The following is an 18686-nucleotide window of genomic DNA, read 5'->3' as shown; positions in this document are numbered from 1 at the left end:
CTAGTGTTGGTTTTTTTTTGGGAGAACTTTTTCAACTTCTCTGATACTTGGGCAGGTTAGAAGAGGTGGCTATTTTATTTCTACTGAGATTTACTCCAAAATGATCTATTGCAGAGTACAGGCTTCTGATTGGTGGTGCGATTTTTCTTACTAATGACTGAAAAATACCATATGACCAATCACAAGCCGCACACTAGCCGGAGTTGTCATACTGACAAAAATGATATCGGTTTTCTCTTTTTTCACCGACGGTTTCACTAAGCAAAAGGCGAATCTTGGTTTCTTCCTCGCGCAATTCAAAGTTGGCAGATATAGCGTCTGTAGAGAATTTATCGAAGGACGAGAAAACGAAAACACCAAGAAGAAAAGTCAACAGAATGATTTGACGCTACAAGACGTCACGAACTGAATTCATTCCTCAGCGGAAAAGAAAAGTCCCCTGAGAGGACATTTGCTTACGGGTAATGAATGTTATACCGACAAAAGGACAGGCCAAACGGATCCAACATCATCCAACATTGTTGGCCAATGTTGAAAAGCCAGTGTGATAATGACATCACATTTCCCTAGATCCAACCCTCTAATGTCCAATCGATCAGTTTGGAATGTGAGGAATGGCGGACCATGAGGTCCAAAACTTACGCTCAAAGTAAACAACGTTTGAATGAAAATAATCAAAGCTCAAACTTTTGCCAGTTAAGGAATCACACTTTCAAAATCTGAAGAAAAAAAGGAAGTGGTCCTTTGATCACAGTAGCACTTTAAGGGTTTCCTTTTATGAACAGAAATTATTCAACACAAAGCCAGCGGTGGCATGCTGAAGACATTGCACGCTTTCCTGCAAAAATACAGGAAGAGGATAAGTGACGCTGAGTCATTTAAGTTAAGGACGTTCGCGCGAAAATCTTCCCATATTGAAATTTGTTTCATTTGTCGCCTGAAGTTAGGTCATAAATTACTAATTTCAAAAATGGAAAAAAAAAAAAGGGGGGGGGGGTAACCGACTTTGTATCGGAGAAAAGGCAAGGGAAAAATGCCCTAATTTCGATAGACAGGTCATCATAACGAGATGTAGAGTCATCTATTCATCCGTCGAAAATCATAAAAATAATTCGTTAGAGTGAAGGTTTCTGTGCATAGAAACACAGGAGTGGGTTTTTTGATAATTACATGCAGCTGGGGATGTCGCAAACAGTAGAGTTAATCCTGAGCGAGCGTTTTCGCAAGCGCTACCCGCTGTAACCACTTCCGGAACTCAGCACCCCAGGAAAGAAAAAGTGTTAAAAAGATTATTTCTTACATTGTGATTTTTTTCATTTCATCATATTTTGCAGATTGTAAGAAGAGCAAGTGATTCGTGTCTTAGAAAATAGGGGTCACCGATGATCTAAACAAGTAAAATCGATGTGATGTTGTGAAGCTCTCGGAAAATTTAGTTTGTCACGATTTTGCGTGACCTGTCGGGGAAGGACTGGAACCCAAGACAGGATCGATCGATGAAAGGTTTTTGTAAAAAAAAGATTCTTGAGCATAGCAACGAAGTTTCAAGCAGGCGTTATCTTTATTTGGTTAGTGTTTTGTATCATATCTCCATTGCCGTCTTTCTCATCTTCTGAAGTGTGTTTTTTGTGAAATATAATCGCTGGTTGTTTCCTCATAGGTTCGCTCTAAGTTCGTAGCGTAATAAAAACATTTAAACAAACCAACCCTATTAAATATACGCAACGTCGCTGACTAAATCTAACCTTCCTCGAGTTTTCAAAACTTTCAGCCTCTACTCAATTAGCGACCTTTTCCAGCCTCCCGGTCCTTTCTATTTAACGTTTCATGATAAATTGGAAATAAATGTGCCATTCTTTATCCGACCTGGAAATTTTTCCCCGGCGTTTTTGTCGCCATAAGATCTTAACTAATGCTTGAAGTAATGCGTGACATATTACAGTCGCGTTACCTGCGCAGTAAAAGTTGCGCACAAAGAATTAGCGCGAACGTCCTTAAGCTTTGATAGGACGAGGCTTCGGACAAGCGAGTTTTTAGTCTCTTGCGGCGTCATATTCTTGATCTTCCTCAGAGTAGCGTGATGATGTGACCTGATTTACATGTTCTGTCCATTTAAGGTCTTCACTAAGGTTCCTTGTAACTTCAACCTCCCTACGCTGTCTACTGTTTCGCTGACACCTTTGCCCTTTCTCTTTCTTTTCGAAGAGAGATCGCTCAAGCTTTCGTCACTTAGACATTCAAAACTTTGCTCGTTCTGCATTCTGCAAATTAAACTGACGAGGCAACGCGCGAAGCAGATGTGAAGAAAAAACCATGTCCAAGGATACCGATAGCCGCAACGTCACCTTAGTGAGCGTGCGCGCGTTGAACAGCGTTGAATTCGGTGGCCAGACGAATGCAACATTGTTTTTCACACCTAAGAACAAAAGGAATATTGGATGATGTTGAAGACGGTGTTTGATGAAAAGCAAACTTCGTTCAACAACATCCAACATCATGCAACAAAGTGCAACATGTTGGATTCAACAATGTTGGATGATGTTGCAACTACATTTTGGATCCGTGTGGCCAGGCCTTAACCCGAAAAACCCTACGCAGCTTATACTTAAACCAACGAGGATAACAGAGATTTCCCGCAGTTTACTGGAAGTCATCATGGTTTCCGACCTTGCTCTGGCCAAAGTGAGTGGCGTCCTTGAGGTAACTATAAGCGATAACGTCTTAGTATTCGTTGACCTCCACCTAAAATCACCTAGGCAAGCCCCAACTTACCTTTTTTCCGCGTAGCTTTCGAAACCACAAGGCTGACCAGTTTGCAACTGATATCGCCCATATCCCGTGGGATACTGTCAACCTCAGGGATTTAGTTGATGATAGGCTCGACGCATTCAATGACTTGTTTTTGGCTTGCTCGGAAAACCATGCCCCTGTTAGAACAGTGAAAGTACGACACAAACCAAATCCATTTATTAAGGAGGACATAAGGGATTTGATGAAAGAAAGGGATTATCTGCAACAAAGAGCACGTAAGACTGGGACCAAGGAGCATTGGAGAGCTCTTAGGGAGCTGCGAAATAGGGTGAAAGTGGCGTTACGAGAGTTACAACGGGAATGCCATAACCAGGAAATTCGTAAAAATAAGAACAACGGCGGGGCAATTTGGAAAACCATTCGGAGCGCTCCTCGAAATAAGACAGGTCGCGCGAGCTTCACCAAAGACGAAGGTACACTTGCTAGCGATTTCAATGCCTTTTTTTTGTCAGTGGGAGATAAAGCAGCTCGTGATTTTGCAGAGCTTGCCCGGTCGCACGGCTTATTGAATTTAAAGCAGTATCTAGTGAGGACGTGCAAAAGGTGATTATGGCTATACCTTCAAATAAAGCCCCAGGACATGACAGAATTCCCTTATTTGTGATCAATGATTATTTGCCCCAAGTATTACCAACCTTAACCGGGCAGGTAAACCTTTCGTTTGCCAGCTCTGCATTCCCAAGGGCCTGGAAGAAGTCAGAGGTGGTGCCGCATCCTAAGGATGGAGGTCACGAGATTCCCAATAACAACCGTCCGATCTCGTTACTTCCCGTACTTTCCAAAGTTGCTGAGAGGGTTGCTTAGAATCAATTTAATGATTTTCTGATCCAACAAGGCAACCCCACATGCCATCAGAGCGGGAATCGCAAAATACAACTCTTCTAAAACCGAGTCTGCTTGTTACAGGTCATACTTTCAAAGCAATGGACAAGAAAGAAATAACGGCTATGGTTCTGATCGATCTAAGTAAGGCATTTGATAGCATACGTCAAAGGACACTCCTTCTTAAGTTGCAAGGGCTGGGTGTGTAAAGTAATGCGTCGAAGTGTTTTGAGAGCTACCCCACCGACCGTATGCAGTCAACACTACTAGGCAAATCCCTCTCCGAGCAGCTACTCGTTACACATGGCGTACTTCAAGGGTCCATTTTAGGGCCGCTCCTGTTCAGGCTCTACATGAATGATTTACCCTCCCTTGTCAAATTTTCAAGTGTCGAGTCATAGGTAGATGATACCAAGGTTAACCTTTCGTTCTTATCTAAGGACATTGACTCCTGCCTGACTAAAGTCACCGAAGATCTTCGTCTGATCGCCGCCCTGTGCTGTACTAATAAGCTACTCATAAAACCAATAAAACCAAACTCATTTTGTTTAGAATGCCGCAGCTATGAAGTAAAATTCCGGATGTCAGAATTCCTTTTCTTGGCCAAAACCTAGTTCCCGTACCTTCATTCAAAGATCTGGGTACCATACTAGACTCAAACCTTACATTTAATGAACATGTTAACCGATGGACTTCGTCCCTTATTTCTACTCTGTGCCAGATAAGCAGAGTTAGACATCTGTTTTCTAAATCCGTACTTTTCACCATTTTGAATTGCTTGGTTTTTAGTAAGCTGTTTTTATTGCTCTACCATATGGTCTGGTACTTTTAAGCAGAACATTGATAAATTACAACTTGTACAGAACGTTGCTGCTCGCGTGTTAACTAATACTAGGAACTTTGACCATATCTCACCAGTCCTGCGGGAACTGGGTTGGTCCTCTGTCAAACAACAGCTGTTAGTACGTGATGTCACCCAGTGGTACAAAATAGTGACTGGGCTTGCGCCCTCCTACCTAAATAGCTACATCATTAAACTAACAGGAATCCATAGTTATAATACAAGATTCAGGGAAAACCTAGACGTTCCTATGTGTAGGATAGCCACCGCGCAACGTTCCTTTCACTATCGATCTATCAACACTTGGGAACTCCCTAAGTGCAAGCACAAGAAGACTTCAAGAAATAGTAAAACACTCACTAGTTTTAAGTGTGTGGTGCAAAATTGGAGTCATGTCACACTGAGAACTAGGGGTCTGATTGCACGACTACCATAGTTTTTAGTAATTAGATTTGTGAAGTAGTCTTTTCTTTCTTTGTTCTTTAAGTTTGTAAATTAAGTCGGAAGAGCCACTTGCTGGAGATTTAATAAATAAACTGCGCAAAGCTACCAAAACACCATTATCCCCAAGTAAAAGACAATACTAAACGCCTTAGCACGACATGTGTTTAACAATTGCCTATCTACGGACAATCGGAACGGTAAAATCGTAAATCAACAAGAACTTGGTGACACCATCAAAAATCCAAGCAAAACTTAAAATTGCTCATAAGATTTTACCATCATATCGGGATTTTTTAAAAAATCCCGATATGATGGTAGCGCGATTTCATACCAAAAGTGAGGGCCTAAGCCCATAGTGCTGCCAAAAAAACTATCCAGAAAAATTCTAGCGTCCTCAAACTTCACTTTCGATTTCTAAACGATAAAATAATAATAAGAACATGCCGCAAATCTAAAATAAACAACTTCTTCCCTTTTGATTGAATCGACACCGACAAGGGATTAACAACTCAGTACAGCCGGGCGGAGACAAGCACTGCACCACCGAACCAACTGCAAGAATTTCGGTAATTGCGCCCGCCACAAAATCGTAGTGTTGCATGGTGGACTTACTAATATACGCGTAAACCGCCGTCGGGGTGTCATAGCATGGAATCTTATAACCTTCCCTGATGACACTAAGGACAAATTGCGAGGCACCAATGCTTACCCAGAAGTCATTATTTACTCTTAAGCCTATCTTTGAAATGATGACAGAATCGAAACCGTCAAAACAGTCCATGTAACTACAATCTAAAACATCCCCTTTCGTCAAGACCAGAAACAAAGTATAATCAAGAAGAATACGAGAATACTCATCTGGCCTCGGTTGTTCAAAAGGTGTGGATAACTCTATCCACCGGACAAATCACTATTCAGGGGATAAACACTACCAAAACAAATTGAGGTATCCAGTGGTTAGTGATTTATCCAGTGGATAGCAACGCTACATCCACCTTTCGAACAACTGGGGCCTGGTCCAAGTTTCTTTCACGTGTTGTTACTTGCTAAAGGTAGAAGAGTAGGTTCCAGACACAACTCTGTTCGCGAGCGAACGATTAAAGTCTGGACATACGGTGGAGTTTTCCCAGTGTTTGTAATGGGCACATCTGAAAGTATATATTTGTCGTAAAATTGGGCTGCCTGAAACGAAAGGGCTGTTGACGAAAGGGTTACTGAGTCTGAATAGACTAATAAGAAGAAAGAACATCTGCCAGAAATCGGTAAAAGCAGAAGAGAATTTAGAGTTACTAGCTTGAGAAAGATTCCTGTATTGCTTACCCAAACGAAGTTTGGACACTGCCCTTCTCTGAGTTAGCAGACAGAAGCTTTTCTCTGATCCTCTGAATCATCCGCCAATTCGTCGGATTCCGCGTACTCCTCAACAGCAGCCCAACCTGCTGGATTTTTGTCTGCAAAACGATGACTTTATTGCGCTTTTTCAACTGAACCTTAACCTTCTCTACTCCTTGATTAACCGCACCAAGAGCACCCTCCAGCAAATGGGCGACGCTGAGGTTATGCAAAAAACCCCCTTTATATACCTAAACTAGTGTGTCTAATAATAAGACTGCGGTACATTTCATTGAAACGGACAACATTTATCATTGATAACTAAGTAACGGTGTATTGAAGTCATTGGGACTTATTTTACTTTGTTTAGGGAATGAAAGTATCGTCAATATGCCGAAATTTGAGCTGGACCACCCCCTTTCCAGACCGTGATGAAGAGGAGAAAATCTAGACGAAAAGAAAATACAAAACTCTAGCTGATAAGCCACTGATCTGAAATTTGTGCACGATGTAAAATGAGAAATCAAGATACTACAAACTTCCCATATCATGGGAATCGAAAGATCAGTCAAATGTCTAAATTGTATGTAGAAAGAAGAAACGGAATAGTAATCTGTCCTGGTGCTCATCAGTAAATAATCAGTGCGACGGCTTGAGGCACATGGCAAGCTTAAGGTGATTCCCTAGTTTTTCATTGCGCAACCCTACTGCGCATAATTTCCTGCGTCATTTGCTCGTGCACGTTGATAAAATGGCAGATTTTCATTGACGCCAAGCTTTATCTGTTACGAAATCGCTATTTTCTCCTGAACGAGCACAGTGACCTTCCCCCCTTTTTAATGGTGTTATTTACTTGTAATAGTTACGCGGAAAACACATAGTAGAAGTTGTAGTTATAAATGCCGTGAAACTGCATTTGGGAGCCAGACTCTTAGTGTGAGGTGATCATGTAGCGGTCCAATTTGCTTGCATTGCTTTGCAAGATCGAGCAATTTGAAATCACTTTACTGAAAGATTTTATCCCGGACAAACAAGTAGGCTCACGTTTTCAGTAGATTGTACGTCATTTTCAAAGAATTACCTTAAACTTCAGTCAGCTTCGATTGGCATGCATGAATCTATTGGGATCGGGGCGTCGCCAACAAACTGGAGTGCAGAGAGACGATTCTCAAGCGCTGTTTATTCAGCACCACGTAGCTTTACACACTAGCTCTTATCTTAACTCCCAACTTTTGCACCAAAAACTTTAAGACCAAGCCCAAAATGTAGTGAAATCCCTGCTTTTTATACATAGACCTAGTAGCCATGTGTGGCCCACAGGAGCTGAACTCTGGGCAGCACTTAGGAGGCTAGCCAAATCTTTTGTAACTAACCAAATATGAAGGCACAAAAGAGCAGTCCACGAGACCAAAGTCAGCTGACATCTCGAGACAGCCACCAGGAGAGACCACACGTAAAGATACCTAAATCACATCATCAAAACGTGATTAAACAAAAACCAAACTAAGACCAAACTAAAGTAATCATGACTATGGAAACTCGAGATCAACCTTGACCGACAAATGCACGACACTGCAATGCACGACACTGTAACGATGTTGACCATTAACTTCATAATAAATAGCAGCACAGTTCAAAAAATAAAGTAATTTAATCGTAGTTTTTGTAATCATTCTACAAGTTCGAGTAACGACAGTTTCATCACAGTTCTACTTATGATTCTAGAATTCGACCAAGAAGGCGTAACTGCACCAAACATTGAAATGCGAAGGTCAGAATTGTCTGCAAGAAAAAAATACGGTCTTTCTGCAAGTAACGGAAAGCATTGTGTTTTTGGTCACTTGGGATTAGCCTTTATTTGGAGTTGTTTTGCTTTCTGTCTTTGTTTCTTTTGTTTTACGTAATTTCTGCTGAGGTACCTGCTGAAGCTGCCAAAAAAAGACGAACGATGTAACTTGAAATCTGCTTAAATTCACAAAACTTGCACATACTGGAAAGAAAGCGACGGATGTGAAAGTCATGCACGATGTAAACTATGATGAGAAAGCAAAGCAACTCCACACTCACCTTTATCACCGAAAGCAGGATCATGACGTCCTCGTACGTTAATTATTTCTTTTTTGTCTTTCTTTTTAGGTTCTCGTGGCGCAGTACATTCTGGTTAAATGCAATGAATTCCGGTTAAACGTTATGCATTGTGGTAAAAAGTGGTCAATTGGAGAATTCGTCGCAGCACATATACTTTACCTTAAATGCAGATCATGTTGCTGCGCGCTCGCTTCGCTCGCTCCGCAGCAATGACAAATAGTCATGCGAGGTACCTAATGAACACTCCTTGTAACCCCCACACCTTCAAGATACCAGAACTTAACAACGCGCGCACTCCATAACGTGCGAAAATACATTTTTTGGTAAGTACCAACAAGTAAAATTGAATAATGAAATGGAAAGAGAAGTATGAAGTTCTCTCTAACCGTCCGGGGATTTTAATCGCCGGAAAATCGATCCCGTTGACCTTTTTTTTAATGGAATTATATTCTTGTTGGCCTCACGCAAGCTTTTTCTGGAACTCCAACTGCCTTATGATGGACATGTGTAAATTTGATTGATCGAGTTACCAAAACAAGGAACTTTTAATTTTAGGTTTTTTTACATTAACAAGCACGAGAGAGATAACTTTGGATTGTCAACAACACGCTTCAGGAGAACACAGAACCATAGTGGTAGTCAAAACTTTCGATTTATGATTCTTTTCTTTATTTTTGTGTTCGATACGCGTATTTCGGCGATTTGATCGAAAATCGAGCCTACATTTCAAGCTATGCAACAGTAACCACATACTTTACTTTAATAAGCTTTATTTCAACAAACATCAATAAAATATTTACATAAGAATTGTGTTGAAATGGGAAGAATCCTCAAAAAGCGCCACAGCACCATTCTAGGAGGAAACTCCGACCTACCTATATACCTAGTAAAAATATATATACAAAAATGCAAAGAGTTAAAAATGTAGAAACCTTCAACTTAAAATCTTCCACAGATGATGCCCCTCTAATATCAAGAGGGAGACTATTCCATTCCCCAACTATTCTCTTCATAAAACTAAATTTAAATAAATTAGTCCTAGAAAGACTGGTTAAAAGGTTCGGAGTATCCATACTTCTCAATGCATATCCCCTGTCAACATCCCTCGAGAACCGAACCCTAGAATCAAGGGTCAGGCGAACATGATTATTAACCACCTTATAAAAGAAAAACCAACATCTGCCATAAATCTCCTATCCTCTAAAGATATCAAACGAAGTTTACGAAGCCTAACCAAATATTCGTCGTCACTTTTGAAGAATAAATTTTGTTGCCCTTCTTTGAATTGACTCTATACGACTAATGTTACCCTTTGTATAAGGATTCCACACCTGAGAGGCATATTCAACCCTAGACCTCACAAGACTACAATATAGAGCCTTAAGAGTTGTGACATCATTAACATCCCGACATGTTCTTTTAATAAGGCCTAAAATACTATTTGCCTTAGCTGTAATATTGCCAATGTGGAAATTCCAAGAGAGAACATCACCAGTTAACAAACTCAGGTCTCTGTGCAAGGATACTGAATTGAGCTTAGCCCTGATAATCATAGGTAAAAGGGGACTTTTTTTTGGTAATTCTCATACCCTTGCATTTGCTAGCATTGATCCTCATCTTATTATTTACACACCACTCATTGATCTTATTTAGGTCCCACTGAAAGCACTCTTAATCATGAACAGAGTGAATAACCTTATAAAGTTTACTATCATCGAAGAGAAGTATCTTATTACCATCAGAAACCACGCCAGGCAAGTCATTAATATAAATTATGAAGAACAACGGTCCCAGAATTGACCCTTGGGGTACACCAGCTGTAACTGTCAGCCAATCAGAAGTCCCTCCACGTACAACCACCCTCTGTTGCCGATTTCTCAGATAATTTTTACACCATTCAAGAAGTTACCCACCCCCGCCCCCCTCCCCCCACACCGTATCGATTCAACTTCCGTATCAGAAGGGCATGATTAACTAAATCAAAGGCCTTAGAAAAATGCAGAAATACCACATCGACTTGCCCTTGATTATCCAAGACTTTGGCCCAATCATCGTGTACTAAAACTAATTGAGAAACAGTAGACCTCCCTCCCAAAACGCCATTATGGGAATCATGCAAATATTGAGACACCTGGTCATATATAGCAGTATGAAGTATTCCCTCTTGACACTTCCCAACAACAGATAGTAATGAATTCTCCCTATAATTAGCAACTGAACCCGTGTCGCCATCCTTATAAATTGGAGAAATGTTAGCTTGCTTCCATAGTTGAGGGACAATGGCCCGTGTGAATGATAAATTAAATAACCAAGAGACGGGATTAGCCAATTCATTGGCGACACATTTAAGTAGGCGAGCAGGGATGGAGTCCACACCAGCTGCCTTATTGGGGTTTAACTTCACCAAAATTTTCTTAACTTCGCTAGGGCATGTTTCAACAGAAGTAACACTACCAGGAATAGCTTCTTCCTTTTGATGAGAATCCTCATGAACCAAATCATAGGATTTGGAAAAGACTGAATGAAAATGTAAATTAAATAAATTTGCCTGCTCAGATGGTTTTCTAGTACTGACTCAGGTAATCTCCTAGATTTGGTTTTGATGGAGTGAAATGACCAAAAACGCCTGGGGTTATCCGCATTAAGGGATTCGGACAATTTAACAGGATATTTACGATAATTACTCCTTGTAAGTTTCTTAGTTTCGGATCTAAGTTGTTTAAATCTCTCACGAAGTTGGATTGAAGGCTCAGATTTTAACCTACCCCACAACTTTCTCTTCTTTTTAACACGCATAACCTTCCACCACGGAGATACGGACAAAATCGGCAACTCGCTGAGTTAGTGCGTTATGGCCCGTAAGCACAAAAAAACAACGAAGATTATGAACGCATTTCATTGCGGTCATGATGGCCAGGTTTGAGCAGCATTTAATTAAAAAGAGAGAATTATGTCTACAGCATCATGAGAATCGGCCAACTGGAAAACATGGACTGGACACTGGACTGGACTTTGGACTGGACTCTGGACTGGACCCTGGACTGGACTTTATTAAACGAAGTTAGTATTTAACCGTTTCTATTTAATTATTAACCAGCGAGAATGAGAACGAGAATGGATGTTTTTTCCAAAGGGAACATAATCGAAGCTAAACGAAAAATCGAACAATGCTGCCCAGTAACTTTCAATCAATGCCTGATCTCAAACATATTCTTATGAACAAATGGCATCTTTTACAAAACCAGCCCTTACTACGAAATATATTTAAAAATCCTCCCCTTATTTCATATAGAAAAGGGAGGTCTTTGAAAGATGTACTCGTCAGAGAAAAACTCTGAGGTCTCTGAATTTCCTATCCTGACCAATAGGAGTTGTGTTTGGGCTGTCTACACCATGTAACATCGTTAATAATTAAAGGAGAACTGAAGATAAAAATGAAATATTTTTTCCTTCGCCAAATTTGTCTTGCCTGACTTAGTTAAAGGAAATATTCGAGTATTTGAGGGGTTCCTTACATTTTGACGTTTTTATGGGGCCAGGGAGATCCGTATTGGTCACTCGATGGAAGTCCGCCATTTTGGCTGTACTATAGCAGGCTTGGGCGCTATGCGTGACGTCATTGCGCTCACTTGCTTGAACGCGGGAAACTTGAAAAATGGTTCAGTGCGCTGTTCAAGTAGAACTCTCATCGTTTCCCTCTTTAAAATGAAGTCCTTCTCGAAGAATGGATCATCCGAATTTAGAAGAAAAAACTAGCCAAATATCCAGCCCTGTCACATCTGTTCGGATCATTTCGAACCCTCCTGTTTTGAAGGTGTCTTGGCCACAGCGGTCGATGCGACAATTGCATGTAATTGATGAAATGATGAATAACTTTGCGACTCCATCGATTCCATTTATGCCCAGTGAGTAAGTTATGTTTTCTTTAGTCGGGAGATTTCAGTGGCAAACCATGCGCCGGAGAAGTGAACCGAAAGGTTGTTTTTGCAAGCAACTGGGACACGTTATTTCGTGATTGGCATTCGCACTTCAAGCTGGGTTTTATAAACTCCACAACGATCACAAAGATGTTTAATTGAAGCTTGAAAATTCGCAAAACTACGAACAGAGCTTATGTGTTTACATACATGTTGTTCATTAATCGCAGCACTCAGACCCGCGATGGCAGTTTATAGCACTTTTCTTTGTAAACACGGTCGAAAAGCTAGAATGCTGCGTTACACAACGAATAGTTTCTCAAATTGAATCGAAATGACAGACAAAACAAAGCAGCCAACAGAATCTCTTAGTAATCAAGTTGTTTTTATTGCCTTTTGAATACAATCAATTCACCTGAGATTTGTTCATAGCTCCTCTATATCGCGGCAGCAGATGCATTCCTTTTCTTGCTGTCCCGGCCTCCCGGTTAAAGCAAAAATCACAGCTGCACCAAGTCGTATTTCCCCATCTTGAGCCTTCCCTTTCGGTTGCTTCCTCTTCCTCCGATCCTGAACTTTCTCGCATTGGATCAAAAGAATATGGTTCAAGTTCTGCCATAAACTTACGTGTATTAACGACGAAGAAAGCGGAGTACTACGTTGAGACTTAACGATAACAGAAGATTTCAGTGAAAACCAGCTGCTTGCTTGTGCGCAATGACGTCACAACATGGCGGCTGACATTCCTTTTTTGGAAGTAACCGGAAGGAAAAGCAAACAAAATGGCGGGCGTTCAAATTGAAAAAACAACCAAAGATTTTGGGCAAATTCAAGGCCTTTCAAGATGAAAAAGGATTTTTCCTGTTTGTTTAGGTAAAGGACGTTATATTTCGATAATAATAAGACACAAAAAAATTTGATCTTCTAGCCTTCAGTTCTCCTTTAAATAGAAACGGTTAATCGTTATATTATTGGTTAAATATAAAGTTCTTGTAATAAAGTCCAGTCCAGGGTCCAGTCCAGGGTCCAGTCCAGAGTCCAGTCCAAAGTCCAGTCCAGAGTCCAGTCCATGTTTTCCAATTGGCCATGAGAATCATCGAGTTTCAATCAAACCAAAGAGGTCTCGAAGTATTTGTGTGTGTGTGTGTTGATGTCACCGCGCAATCGATAGTTGTTAACATATGCGTAGTATCTCATTACATGTATAATAGCCCATTTTACAGTGGTAGCTAAGTTACCTAGCCGAAGAATGAAAGCGAGTTTGCCGGTGACCCTGTTTTGATAGAGACCTTTGTACTTTTCTAATTTTAATGTAAGCTAATTAGAATTACAACAACGCAATTTACATGATAAAAGCAGTGAGGTCTGTACCAATACAAGGTCACCGGCAGCAATTCAAAGGTTAGGTCATTGAGCAAACAACTGTAAAATGGCCTATTAAAAAATGTATTTCATGGCTGGTTCGTTTTTACAATTTTTATTCAAGAGTGGGGAAGAATTACAAACTCTAACATGGTCTCGCTCGTTCGTTTGTGATTCCTTGTGTCCGGTCCTGAATAAAAATCGTACGTGCCCACCAACCTTTAAGTAATATTTAAGTAATAATATTTAAGTTATATTTAGCCCATGCTATAGTATCTTGCTGTGAGCGAAGACTAGTCCCTTCCTTTCCAGCAGATAAAGAAAGTTCTTGGACACAACCCATATTTTATTTTTTTCATTTGCCGCATAACCAAGGGCCACCATCTCCACTGCCTTTCCCAAAATCTCCATTCGTATCAGACAGCCATAACATCACACAGTCGTGGTGTCCAAATCCTTCCTATCTTGGGATGCATAGCACAATGCTCCCTATGTACAACCATTATTCAATTCACCGCTCTATTTAATGATGGACGTCAAAAGAAAGGTGTCTTATTTCCAGCATTTTGAGCACATCATTTTGGTGATGCTATTATTCATGTTTTTCCCATTAATTTTTGTCTTTATCTTTTTTAGCAAGTCTGAAAAATTGTCTCATGGACGCGTGCTACCGAGGCAACCTAACCCTTTCTATCCCATTTTATGACCTTAGTATCCAGCGAGTTTCAGTGTCCCCATCTCCCATGATATTGAACACTTAATGACTGGTCCTGAGGGAAACAGTTCCTTTTGTTTCCCGAGAATCTTAATGTTCCCCAGACGCGGAGCCGAGGGAAACATTGAGATTCCCGAGGGACCAGTCATTGAGTGATTTGTTATATAGCACAAAAAGGAAAACGTGCAATGGCGGTCGTCGGTCAACATTCGCGTGTAACAGTGCAGTTACCCTCCGACGTCATAGATTTTGCACTGTTGCCTGCTCAGAGACGTTTTGGCGGGAAACAGTTTTATTGTTAGATGTCATATTACCTCGAAGTAACCAATGAGAGCGCGCGCCGCTCTGGGAGAAAATCTCAGCTATATAACAATATTTATTAATAACTCCAGACGAGGGAAAAATACTGCTCAAGGCTCATATATATATTTTTTCACGTTTAATTTCATCATATCTTTCTTACTACAACGAAGCATTTAGTTTCCGAGGCTAAGCAGCTCTCTGGCAACTCAAGATATGAATAAACTACTAAAATATACAGCTGTTTTACAAACGTACGCGATATGCATTCATAGCCACTACCAGGTTTGTTAATTAAAATACTACCACCAAAAATGACAACTGGGGAGCAGGGCTGGCGCAGTGGTGAGAGCACTCGCCTGCCACCAATGTGGCCAGAGATTGATTCTCGGAATAGACGCCACATGCGGGTTGAGTTTCCGCGGGGTTCCCCTCTCCTCGAAAACCAACATTTGCTTTGATTTTCTTCTGATTTCAGTTGATTTGTAGTCTTCCCAATTAGTAGAGCATTTGTGCTCGGCTAAATAACCTTGAGACTTAAATAAAGTGATGATTATTATTACTATTATTAGATGCATCGTAATAATCTCTTACGGTAAGTACTATAATGATATTTTTATGCGACTTTTTGTAAGCTAACGACATGACAAAGTTTGTGAAATTCCCAAAAGACTTCAACGGTCAGGGTTTTCGATATTTTTTCAAAGTATCGGACATGGTTTTTTTCCGTTGTAGGGCCGATTGCAAGTGCCTAAGGACCAAACCCTCAAGAAGACCTGGTGATTTCTTGTTAGTTTGGAGGGTTTATTGCGATTGATTGTGTTGTCTTTCGTCAGCCCATGGCTTCCTGAGATATACCCAAGTCCAAAACAAAAAAAAAAGAAAAAAAGAAAAAAAACAAGAGGCCAACAAATCTTTAAATCTATAGGGTCAAAGTACCAAAAGTGAAATGGTAAGCAAACGGACGAAAACGTCCGGCCTCCGGCCTCACACGAAAACCCTGAGCGGTAACAATATAAGTAGACGAACAGGCATAACTTTGGAAAAAAATTGCACAAATCAGTATGTTTATTTTTTTTTTACAAGTTAGCATTCCATAATCGGGAGAGTCCATCCTCACCATCGAGTCTCAGTTTCGTCAACAAAGGCGAAGACGATTCTATGTTTGGAAAGCGTAATAATCATGGTTCATCCAATAAAATCGCTTTGTTTTAATTTAAAGAAGATGACAAAGATACTGCAAACGCAGTACTTTCTCTTTCAGTTACCCTGTTTTATGATGCCACAGCCAAACTCAAAACTAAACTGACTGATTTTGTTTACTCCTGAGCTTGTTCATTGATCAGAAATGGATGCTCCAGATTATCAGATTCTTCTAAAGTGCGATATTATTGAGATTATTGGACATCGGGGTTGGCAATGCAAAGCAAGGTGAAGTTGCTCACAAGACCTGAGGGTTCTTGAAAACTGCTGAAACTTATCCCGGTTTCTGTACTTTTTCTTCAATCATATGTTCATTCTATCTCAGTTTATAATACTACATGGTAAGGAATTCCGATCAGCGATTTAGATTATCTAAGGCTCCCTCATCCATTCTAGTCAGGAAAGAATGAGTCAAGAATACATCATTTCTAACGATCGGCCAGTTTAACATAGCTTTTTTAACGATAAACAGTCTTAAAAGCAGAATATCGAAAGTATAAATTGAAAGCACGTAGTAAGGACCTTGGGTTTTGAGTTAATCTTTTCCTGATAACGATTTCACGATCAAATGAGGCCCTCGCATGCTGTCGGGTTACATTATTGAAGGGCCTAAGTACAACAGACTGCCGGTTTCCGGGTCAAATGTTACTTTGTCAGCATTATCATCCTCTTCTTCTTCCTTAAGGCCACCGTTTTCGCTTTCTTCAGAGTCAAAGTTGACTGATCGAGGTTCAACTGACTCTTTCGGACACTCATGAATGCTAACAAGGTCAAAGCTTACTGCTCCACTCTCCTTGAGCGTACCAGATACTGATGGCGCATTAAACTGACCAGTTTGCACTTGTTCTTTCATCAAACTTTTCCCTGTCATTCCTAGTATTTCGTTCTGGAGGTCGTTCAGAGGCAATAGCAATGCCAGGCAGCACGAAAGAGACCATTGTGGATTTTTGCGCCACTCCTTCATAAAGCGGTAAATATACGTGACGTACTGGACTGAAAAAAAAAAAAACAGAAGAGAAAGTACAGAAATACGTTTGTTTGTTATCTCTAGTGAACGAAAAGCCCAACAGCGGAGCTTGGTACTCTGAAAAATGCGCGACTTTCTTTTTCTCCCAGTAGATGTTAATGCCCGGATGTTTGTTTGCGTGACTGTAGTCCATTCATGGTGAAAGATCTTGAAGTGTTTTCGAAATTTAATGGAAATTTTCAGAAAAACTTAGCCTGTTTGTTATAAACACATCTCGCATGATAGGTCAAAAAAGAACGCTCAAAATAGTTCAACTTTGCCTCCTAGCTTCTTTGTTTGAGTTGGCTAAAAAGTTGAAACTTCATTTTGACAGTGAAACTCAATTTGGCTTTATTATACCATGAGATACAAATGACGCCAAATCTGGAAATCGGACCCTTTTTGTTTCCTCTGGCTTTTCTTTAATAATAACCAACCTCTTGACTGAAAGATATCACTAGATTGACATAATTCTTTTTTGTGATCCGGCAAATTGAATTATGGTGTTCACATCATAGATCAAAGTAAAAAGTGCCAATTAATACCCACGCTGTCTGAAATCTAAGTATGGGACCCTTCAGATGCATAGCCAAAGGAGTGTTGTGGGGGAGCTATAAAAATAAATTTGTTTTTGAAGAAAATTTGAAAAAATAGTGACCGCAAAGTACAAACCGATTCTGTGTCTTCATCGTAGCGGTGCAGTTTACGGAGTTTTTAACAACTTTAACAATTACAAAAAAAAAAAACCGTCGATAAGGGAACAGCGTAAAGTTGTCAACTAATTATTTTTAAAAGGACGTGGTATCTTTCGTATAAAGTAAGATGCTTAATATTTCATATAAAGTAAAATGCTCGATATTTCTGAGCTCACAATCGCACAATGCTAACCAATCGAAAGCCAACTTCCCAACTCTCTAAATTTGCTTTAATTACAATTGAGAACAAAATGCTTACCGACAAGAATTCCAATCACTAGAAAATTTGCTCCAAATACCAATGCGTGGAACATGATATGGTCCATGTCCACCGAGGAATGTACTCTCTCTGCTGGTATTCTACTCACAGCACCTATTGCAAGGTTGACGAAAGTTACAGCAAGGGAACAAACCATCAATTTGTTCTCAGAGGGCTCTGCTATCGGCTGCTTGAACGCAAAGAACATCGCATAGAGACCTGACATAACATAAGCCAACCCAATATAGGCTCTGCTCTCACTTCCTATCAGGATAATGCCTGAAGTTAAGGTCACCTTTCGAGCTGTTTCAACAAGTTCCCAATACCACGAGCGATTGTTGTAATTTGCGAATAAAAACCGTAAGCCTGTGACAATTTCGGGATTTGAATGCTGGGAATATGTGGCTTCATCATCGCTTCCGTCGCCATATTTCTTCAATGACCTTTGGTGTCTCCAAAGAACCGCCAGGGCAGCTATAGGTAGAAACATGATATACAAAATACTGCAGTACGCAACAATCACTGATCGTCGGAATTCTTGGCTGGAACATTTGATATTAAAGTCAACTTTTAGAAACGTATCGCACTTTTCACTGTTTTCGTCAAGGCACAGTTTGCGACAAGCAAGGGGAAGAACATTTGCTGTCTTCGAGCAGGTGCTTAGATAGGTTACGAAAAGGAAGAAGAAGACTGTTCTGTAGGCCAACTGCTTTGATTCGGAAATTTTCTTCACTTTCTCCCCTCGACTCTGGAAGGTCTTTCTGGTTAATAAGGCCTTCCTAATGCCATAAATAATGATTGCTAAAATGATGACTGCAGCATTGATACCAAGCATAGCAAACAATCTTCCAAAAGCATTGACTTTTAGATTTGGAAAGAGGCAGTGGATAG

General features: G+C 40.4%; 1 protein-coding gene across 1 annotated transcript in view; it reads right to left on the bottom strand.

Annotated features, from left to right (window-relative positions):
• Positions 1-15699: 15699 nt before the first annotated feature.
• Positions 15700-18686, bottom strand: part of LOC138019145 (putative leucine-rich repeat-containing protein DDB_G0281931) — a 26589-nt gene continuing 23602 nt past the window's right edge. Inside the window, exons 3-4 of the mRNA XM_068865818.1 lie at positions 17796-18686; positions 15700-16828 (exon numbers count right to left, since the gene is read on the bottom strand). The exon at positions 17796-18686 is cut by the window's right edge and continues 678 nt beyond it. Coding sequence (XP_068721919.1) covers positions 16428-16828; positions 17796-18686 — 1292 coding nt within the window. The 3' untranslated portion in view covers positions 15700-16427. The remainder of the gene's footprint in view (positions 16829-17795) is intronic.

This window comes from Montipora capricornis, chromosome 10 (assembly GCF_036669925.1).
Source record: "Montipora capricornis isolate CH-2021 chromosome 10, ASM3666992v2, whole genome shotgun sequence".
In the NCBI taxonomy this organism is placed as follows: Eukaryota; Metazoa; Cnidaria; class Anthozoa; order Scleractinia; family Acroporidae; genus Montipora; species Montipora capricornis.
The sequence above is the reverse complement of the archived record's forward strand: the minus strand, read 5'-3'. Positions and strand labels throughout refer to the sequence as shown.